Genomic DNA, 8196 nt, shown 5'->3' with positions numbered 1-8196 from the left:
TATTGCGCTAAACGGAAATTATTTTGAACGGACACTTTGACCGGAGAGATTTAGATTTACCGGTCTTCAGCTTATTTTACCGGTCGTAGTCTGGTAATTACCGGATAACGGGAACTCTGATACTGACAGAGCTTCTAGCTCCCTCACCTGACTCACCTGAGACAAACCAGGAAACAGTTTGTTATTCTCCCTCACTGCAGAGAGACAGGCAGACTGAAAAACAGACGATCAGATTCACCTTCAGACCAAACTAACAACTTCCTCTGAGTTCAGCTACAGGAGAGAAAAGTGAAAACTACAACACTGCTGCTTCAACCTGCGGACCCTCCACCCCCTGAAGGTGAGTCTCCAAACATCACTCAAAGTGAATTTCAGTGAAGTCAGTATAGGAGGGGGAGGGGAGCCATGACTGACTGTACTTCCTGTCTGCTGTGTTTCAGCTTCAATCAGAGACAACATGGCTTCCAGGTTAGAGGAAGATCTCTGCTGTCCGGTCTGTCAGGACATCTTTAGAGATCCTGTTCTTCTGTCCTGTAGCCACAGCTTCTGTAAAGCCTGTCTGCAGACCTGGTGGGATGGGAAAGAAGTAAAGGAGTGTCCAGTTTGTAAGAGAAAATCCTCCAAAGATGAACCTCCCTGTAACCTGGTGTTGAAGAACCTGTGTGAGACCTTCTTACAGGAGAGAGACCAGAGACCTCCAGAGGCTCTCTGCAGTCTGCACTCTGAGAAACTCAGACTGTTCTGTCTGGACCATCAGCAGCCAGTGTGTCTCGTCTGCAGAGATTCAAAAGCACACACCAACCACAGCTTCAGACCCATCGATGAAGCTGCTCAGGATCTCAGAGAGGAGCTCCAGAAATCTCTGCAGCCCTTTCAGGAGAAACTGAAGCTCTTTGAAGAAGTTAAAGTGAAGTGTGATGAAACAGCAGGACACATGAAGGTCCAAGCTCAACACACAGAGACGCAGATTAAGGAGCAGTTCAAGAAGCTTCACCAGTTTCTAGAAGAGGAAGAGGAGGCCAGGATGGCTGCACTGAGGGAGGAAGAGGAGCAGAAGAGGAGGATGATGGAGGAGAAGATGGAGGCTGTGAGCAGAGAGATAGCAGCTCTTTCACACACAGTCAGAGCCACAGAGGAGGAGCTGAGAGCTGAAGACGTCTCCTTCCTGCACAACTGCAAGGCTGCAGTGGAGAGGTTGCAGCGCCCCCTGCTGGAGGATCCACAGCTGCCCTCAGGAGCTCTGATAGACCAGGCCAAACACCTGGGCAACCTCAGCTTCAACATCTGGAGCAAGATGAAGGACATGGTGTCCTACTCTCCTCTCATCCTGGACCCAAACACTGTTCATCGAAACCTCACCCTGTCTGAAGATCTGACCAGTGTGAGTGAAGGAGGAAGAGAGAGACAGAAGCCTCCTGATAATCCAGAGAGGTTTAATTATTACCGCTCTGTCCTGGGATCTGAGGGCTTTAACTCAGGGACTCACAGCTGGGATGTCCTGGTTACAGACAGTAGATGGTGGGATCTGGGTGTGTTAGCAGAGTCTGTCCGGAGGAAGGGAAACAATCTGTATGGATTATGGAGAATATCTCTCCACGGAGGTTATTCCTCAGCATATTCACCATTAGATCCACACACTCCTCTCAGCCTGAAGGAGGAGCTCCAGCGGGTCAGAGTGAATCTGGACTGGAACAGAGGAAAGTTGTCGTTCTCCGATCCTGACACTAACACACACATACACACCTTCACACACACTTTCACTGAGAGGATGTTTCCATACATTTACACTGGGGGTGAAGTGAAGATATTACCAGTGAAGGTGTGTGTGACAGTGGATCAGAGCATGTAGAGATGAACAGGATCATTATATCTATGGTGTTTATCTCTTAAAGAGATCATTCCCTGACCTCTGAAGCACCTCCTGTCCTCCTGCCGTCTCTCTATTCCAAACGTGTTTATTTATTTTTCACAATTTATTTTGTTATTGTTGTTGAGTATGATAATTTGCTTTTCATATCAACTTTAAATTCATGCATTTAGCTGCCCCTTTTATCCAAGGGACCAACACATAACTGCAAGAATCCTTCATTTACATCACATGTGCTGAACTGCTACATTTAGAGGACATTGTATATTTATATATCTTCACATTTTAAATGTCTCAACAAGTTTCAGATTGGTGAGTTAGTTTAACCTTTTTATGTTTCAAGTTTGTCAATTTAAACTGTTAATTTTTTACTACTGCATGATGGGATTTAAAATAAAGAAAACATTTATCCAAGTTTGAGCAGTGAATCATTGATCAACTCCATTTGAAACATGTTTAATCCAACCCAGTCTCGTAATAACTACGTTGGTCCACAACGTAGGACGCAGTATTTCTATAAAAACGCCTCTGAAATTGTAAAATCCCTACGTTTTTTTTCACCATTCATTTCCAATGGCTGGCATCTATGTCATGTGATCTTCAAATTTCTCCCTGCAGAAAAAGAAACATTGCCGACATTCGTTTTATTCTCGGTGGAAAATGCCTATTTCAAGGTTAGTTTGGCCATTAAAATGCGTTTTGATGTCATTTGATGCGAGAAATATGAGTTGTTATTTCAGATTATGTCTGCAGTGGATGCACATGATCTTTAGTTTGCTAGTTATTACGAAGATTACTTCAGGAAATTGTGTCCATTCAACGTTTTCATTGTTACCAAGGTGGTTGCTAGGGACGCTGGTATCGATATTATTTCTGTTATGTTGTGTAACTGTTTAATGGTGTTATCTTTATTGCTACCCCCTTCCCCGTCAATGTATAGTGTTGGTCCACAGCGCAAACATATTAGTTTATCTAAAATTGTGGCATAGATACGTTATTTTCCCCTGTGCAATTCTCCATTTACTCAACAATAACACATAATTATTCTTGTATTTATTTATTTGTTTGATTAATAAACACAAGTTGGAGTCCGTCAGGACCGAGAGTCGGAGCAGCTCCTTTGCTTTAGAGAATATTACACCCGGAAATAAGTATTCTCTCCGCTTCGCTTGACAAACCAAGCTCTGTGATTGGATGTTTGAGTGTGCTCCGAGGGTTACGCCGAGCGTCGAACAGCACTTGACATGGGATGGAACCACGGCAGACTGTCCAAAACTGGATTTGAACGGGTCCACCCCGTCCCCAGAACTACACATGCTGGCTATTGTGTTTCGCAACATGTTCTCTATGGCACGTCTCTACTGGGAGTTGTAGTTTTAAAAGACGTTTTCGTATTTTCCATAATAAGAAGTTGCCAGTATTAAACTGCGTACATCCCTGGAGGTTTAGGGGATAGGAAACACTCACATTTAAAACATATAATTAATAAATGGGTGAATATAGCTTGTGCCCATAATGGCAGCATTAATATACCCACATGCCAGCTAAGGTCAGAAGAGCTTTATTTAACAGCTGGTCTTATGTTTGTGACCCCTCCTGTTGTTCATTGATAAGCCTGAAACATGCACTTGTCAAGGTTCAGAGGCAAATATGGCAGCCATCGATCATCTTAAGATAAGATATACTTTATTGATCTCAAGTTGGAAACATTTGCGTTACATCAGCATGTGTAACAGTTGTAAATATGCAGTGGTGTTTATTTGTAAATCATTTAGTATAATCACACAAATGCTGTGTTTTATATTTAATAATTCTGTGTTCTTTATTTATTGATTGCAGTAAGACAGTGGTTCTCAAAGTGGGGGGCGCGCCCCCCCTGGGAGGCGCAGAGGCATGCCAGGAGGGGAGCGAGAGACCAGAAAAATGGCTATTAAAAAAATAAAAAAATCATAAATTTAAAAATTATTGATTCGAAAATAATATGATACAGTACAGTACTATTACTTCTGGGTCTCTGTGTTTCATTAAAGCTCGGCTCGGCTCTGTGTGTATTGTTGCAGTAGAAAATTCAACTGATAGATATGTGACAATCCAGAGGGATGAAAACGACAACGCAAAATATATCCTGATAAACGAGGCTTTCTTGGGGTTCGTGGAAACAGTGGACACGTCAGCTCGTGAACTCCAAAAGAAAATCCTGGACAGCATAGAGAGTTACGGATTTCACCTGAGCAATTGTCAGGGCCAGGGATACGATGGCGCGGCGAACATGAGTGGGGTCTATTCAGGTGTGCAGGCCAGGATCATGGAGATGGAACCGCTTGCTAATATGTACACTGTGCTGCACACAATTTAAATCTGACACTGAATGACTCCGTAAAGAATATAGCGGAGCTGCGCAATTTTTATGATATTGTTGAGACTCTTTATACTTTTTTCAGCCAAAGCATTAAGAGATGGTCACTCCTTTCCGGTATCATGTCATCAGAACTCTCAGAGCATGGTAAAGTTACCATGAAGCGCCTCTGCCCAACCAGGTGGTGCTCAAGACATGATGCAATTGCTGCCCTTAGATACCGGTATGTAGATATCATGAAAGCTCTAACTAAAATCGCTCTGGTCAGCGAAAAGAGGGAGGAACGGGACGAGGCTACAGCCCTAAAAAACCATATGGAAAAATGCAGCTTTATTTTTCTTGTCGTACAACAGACAAAAATACTGGAAAACATGAATGCAGTGTCAAAGATGTTGCATGCAAAGGATGTAGACATCCACAAAGCTGTTGGTGTCCTCCAAAACACAATACAGGCTCTATCTTCATACCGAGATGACTTTGACCAGGTCAAACGCACCGCTCAAAATCTTGCTGAGAGATGGGGAGCGCAGAGCGAGTTTACGGAAATTAGCAAAAGAAGGATGAAACGCCACTTCGATGAACTCAGTCAAGACGAGAGGCTTAGTGATGGCGAGAGCCGTTTCAGAATTAATGTGTTCAACGCCAGCCTGGACATCATTAACAGCCAGCTGTCACAGAGGTTCACTTCTATGCGTGAAACGAACAAACTGTTCCAGGCAATCCACCCGGGACATTGAACCGTGCGCAGGACGATGCCCTTCACCAGCACGCGCAGCGCCTCGCGGACCACTACAGCAGGGATTTATCCCCGAGTTTCCCCGTCCAACTCCTTGCATTCAGAGCCTGCTTTAAGACTGAAATAGCTAAAGAACCATCTGTGAAGGATATGACCAAGATGCTTATTGTGGACCACAGCTCAATGGCAGCCACATTTAGCGAAGTGTGCACAGCATTACTGTTATATCTCACCATACCTGTCACTGTTGCGACCGCAGAACGCTCATTCTCAAAGCTCAAATTGATTAAGACGTATTTAAGAAGCAGCATGGGACAAGAACGACTCAGTGGATTGGCAACACTCTCAATAGAGAACAGCAGGGCCCGGAAGTTAGACCTGAGCAGCGTTGTTGACGACTTTGCTGAGCGCAAGGCCCGCAAGATTAACTTCTAATGGTGATGAGTAGCTTTTCTCTTGCTATGGAGAGGGATCGGAGATTTAAATCTGTAGCAATGTAATTGTGACCTCTCTTATGTTGGAAAATGCGCATGGTGCGCACCCAGGGGTAGGTAAAAATTCAGCCCTGGCATTTTCTGTCCAGACCAGCCCACTACATTATCAGCGGACACTACATAGAAGTCCACTAATCTCGCGGCATCTTCTCTCATGCATACTACAAAGGAGAGTCATATTCCTTGATAGCAGTTTTTTTTTATATGATTTATTTTTGCGATTTTCAATACACAAAGACAGCAGCAATACAATGCATTACCCCTGAGATTTCTAACAAAACAACCCCAAGACACAATACATCAGTTACAATTAGACAATAATGAAATAAATAATAATAATAATAAAATTAATTAAAAAAAAGAAAAGGAAAAAACAAAACAAAACAAAAACAACCTGCGAGACATTTTGTGAGCATTCCTGTGAGCTGTTGCGGTACAGGGGGGCGACTCAGCAGCCAATGGGGACAGACTCCAACTGGAGGGACTTAACATGTTCTAAGAAGGGTAGCCATATTTTTGTGAACTTTGTGAAGATCCTGTCTTTGGGCTGACACACTCCTCACTCTCTACAGCCTTTTCCCTCTCAGGTGATCCTGTCTTTGGGCTGACATACTCGTCACTCTCTACAGCCTTTTCCCTCTCAGGTGATCCTGTCTTTGGGCTGACACACTCCTCACTCTCTACAGCCTTTTCCCTCTCAGGTGATCCTGTCTTTGGGCTGACATACTCGTCACTCTCTACAGCCTTTTCCCTCTCAGGTGATCCTGTCTTTGGGCTGACATACTCGTCACTCTCTACAGCCTTTTCCCTCTCAGGTGGTGCAGTCTTTGGGCTGCCTGAATTGGTCTGGCTCTCTCCCTGAACTGACCAGCTGGACTTGCCCTGAACCTGTCTTGGCTGGACATAGGGAAAGCATTTATCATTGAATGGGGAAATAACTCAAAACCACAGAATAATGTACAAGATAAAAGATTAGTTAATATTGAACGAAACGTTCGTGAGCGTAACAACACTAGTGGCTTTGCCATGTTTTCATTATGACACTTACTAGTGTTTTCCAATGCAAAAAAGTCAGATCTTTGTGACAATACCTGAAAATGCTCAAGACAGCACTATACACAGCCATTTGAAAACTACAGTAAAAGTAACACATTTACACAGAAATTAAAGTTACACACAAATTATGAAATAGTTATCACCTCAGTAAACAATAAATGAATTGAAAGATTACAATAAATTCAATGGAAAATATTGCAAATTAAACTAATTATTTCCTATAGGTTTACTTGTATTTTGTGCTCAAATTCAAAGTATCTCATCTGTATTTACAATACAGCTTGATTCTGCATCTCTACTTACAGCTCGTTGGTCCATGTGAACGTTTACTGTTGCTATGGCAACAAGAGACTGCGGACGTTAGCAGCTCTTAGCTAGCCTAGCTAAATCATCTGAACAATAATAACCCATAATATCACAATTCGGCATATTTAAACAAAATCAACCACAACTACCAACATTCACAGCCCTTCAACTCTGGGCTAATATATTGTCACAAGTAGGACTATGCAGTTAATTAGGTCACATCACATTCAATGTAAAAACGTTTTCTACTTATTTTTGGACATGTCTCAAAAATGTAGCCCCAGGCTAACGTTACTTACCATGTATGCCTCCACTCGCTCGTCTCCCGGCGCAGCAGCACCTGCCGGCACCAAATAGGTCCGTCAATTTAGAATATTTAGCAGCCTCCACCTCCAGAGACTTCAGCTTTTTAAGTCGCAGTTTTTCAGCGCCACCTGGGCGTTTCTTCCGTTTATCCATTTTCAGCTCAGCAGCAGCAGCAGCAGCCCGTCCCGCCCATGCCATGAGGTCCCGCCCCACCCGGGTTTGTGTTGTGATTGACAGCACTGTCAGGGCTCTCTGCGCCTGTCAGCCCATGATTGATTGACAATGACAAACAATAGACCAATAATATGTGTCGATGCTGGCAACACACTGCTAGCCCTCTGTAGCCAATTGGCCGGCACAATTGGAGGGAATTTAGAGGAAAAAAAGAAAAGAAAAAAAAAACACATCGCGGACCGGCCCACATTGGGTCAACGGCCCACCGGGACGATACCCGGTATGCCAGATGGCCAGTCCACCCCTGTGCGCACCTAACCTGTGTCTGTGATAACGTTTGGCCGCTGTGCTATGATGAAGAATGATTCATTCTGTGATTGTGTGACTAGTTTGCTGTGCCGTTGTTTTTTGAAGCATGATTTTTTTTAATAGTCTAATAAATATAAAATAATTGCCAGTGTTATCAGTTGTTGTAATAATGACGACTTGATTTGAAGCCTGTGTTTGTGAGTGAGAGTGAGAGAAAGAGAGATAGGGCGCGTGCTCCAGGAATAATGCCAAATAGGCCTAATCAGAATCATTTCAAGTCCAGATTCAATGTTGTTTGCATAAGTAGGCTATATTTTTTTTATTAAGTTAATTTCAAGACAACTTTGGGAATTGTGTTTGTCTGTTATGAGTTTTAAATAGATTTTGAAAGTGGAGAGAGAGAGAAAAAAAGAAAGAAGCAAGCAGCGCTGAGTTGGGGGGGGGGGGGCCCAAAACAAATAGTTGCACCGGGGCCAATCACAACCTTGTTACGCCACTGGTCTGAACACACATCAGAGTTTACAATGTGTCAAAATAACCGTAACAAGTCAGTTAATGTGTGAAATATCACTGTGGATTACAAACACAAGGC

The 8196-nt window shown here is 43.3% G+C and overlaps 1 protein-coding gene across 1 annotated transcript; it reads left to right on the top strand.

Moving 5' to 3' along the window:
- The first annotated feature begins 457 nt into the window (after positions 1 to 457).
- On the top strand, positions 458 to 2008 carry LOC117446176 (nuclear factor 7, brain-like). Its single transcript, XM_034082194.2, has one exon. It carries the CDS (start codon positions 458 to 460, stop codon positions 1847 to 1849), a length of 1392 nt encoding a protein of 463 aa, XP_033938085.1. The 3' UTR covers positions 1850 to 2008.
- Positions 2009 to 8196: the final 6188 nt, after the last annotated feature.

Source organism: Pseudochaenichthys georgianus, chromosome 5, assembly GCF_902827115.2.
Source record: "Pseudochaenichthys georgianus chromosome 5, fPseGeo1.2, whole genome shotgun sequence".
Lineage (NCBI taxonomy): Eukaryota > Metazoa > Chordata > Actinopteri > Perciformes > Channichthyidae > Pseudochaenichthys > Pseudochaenichthys georgianus.
Note: the sequence above shows the minus strand (reverse complement) of the source record. Positions and strands in the feature narration are given on the sequence as shown.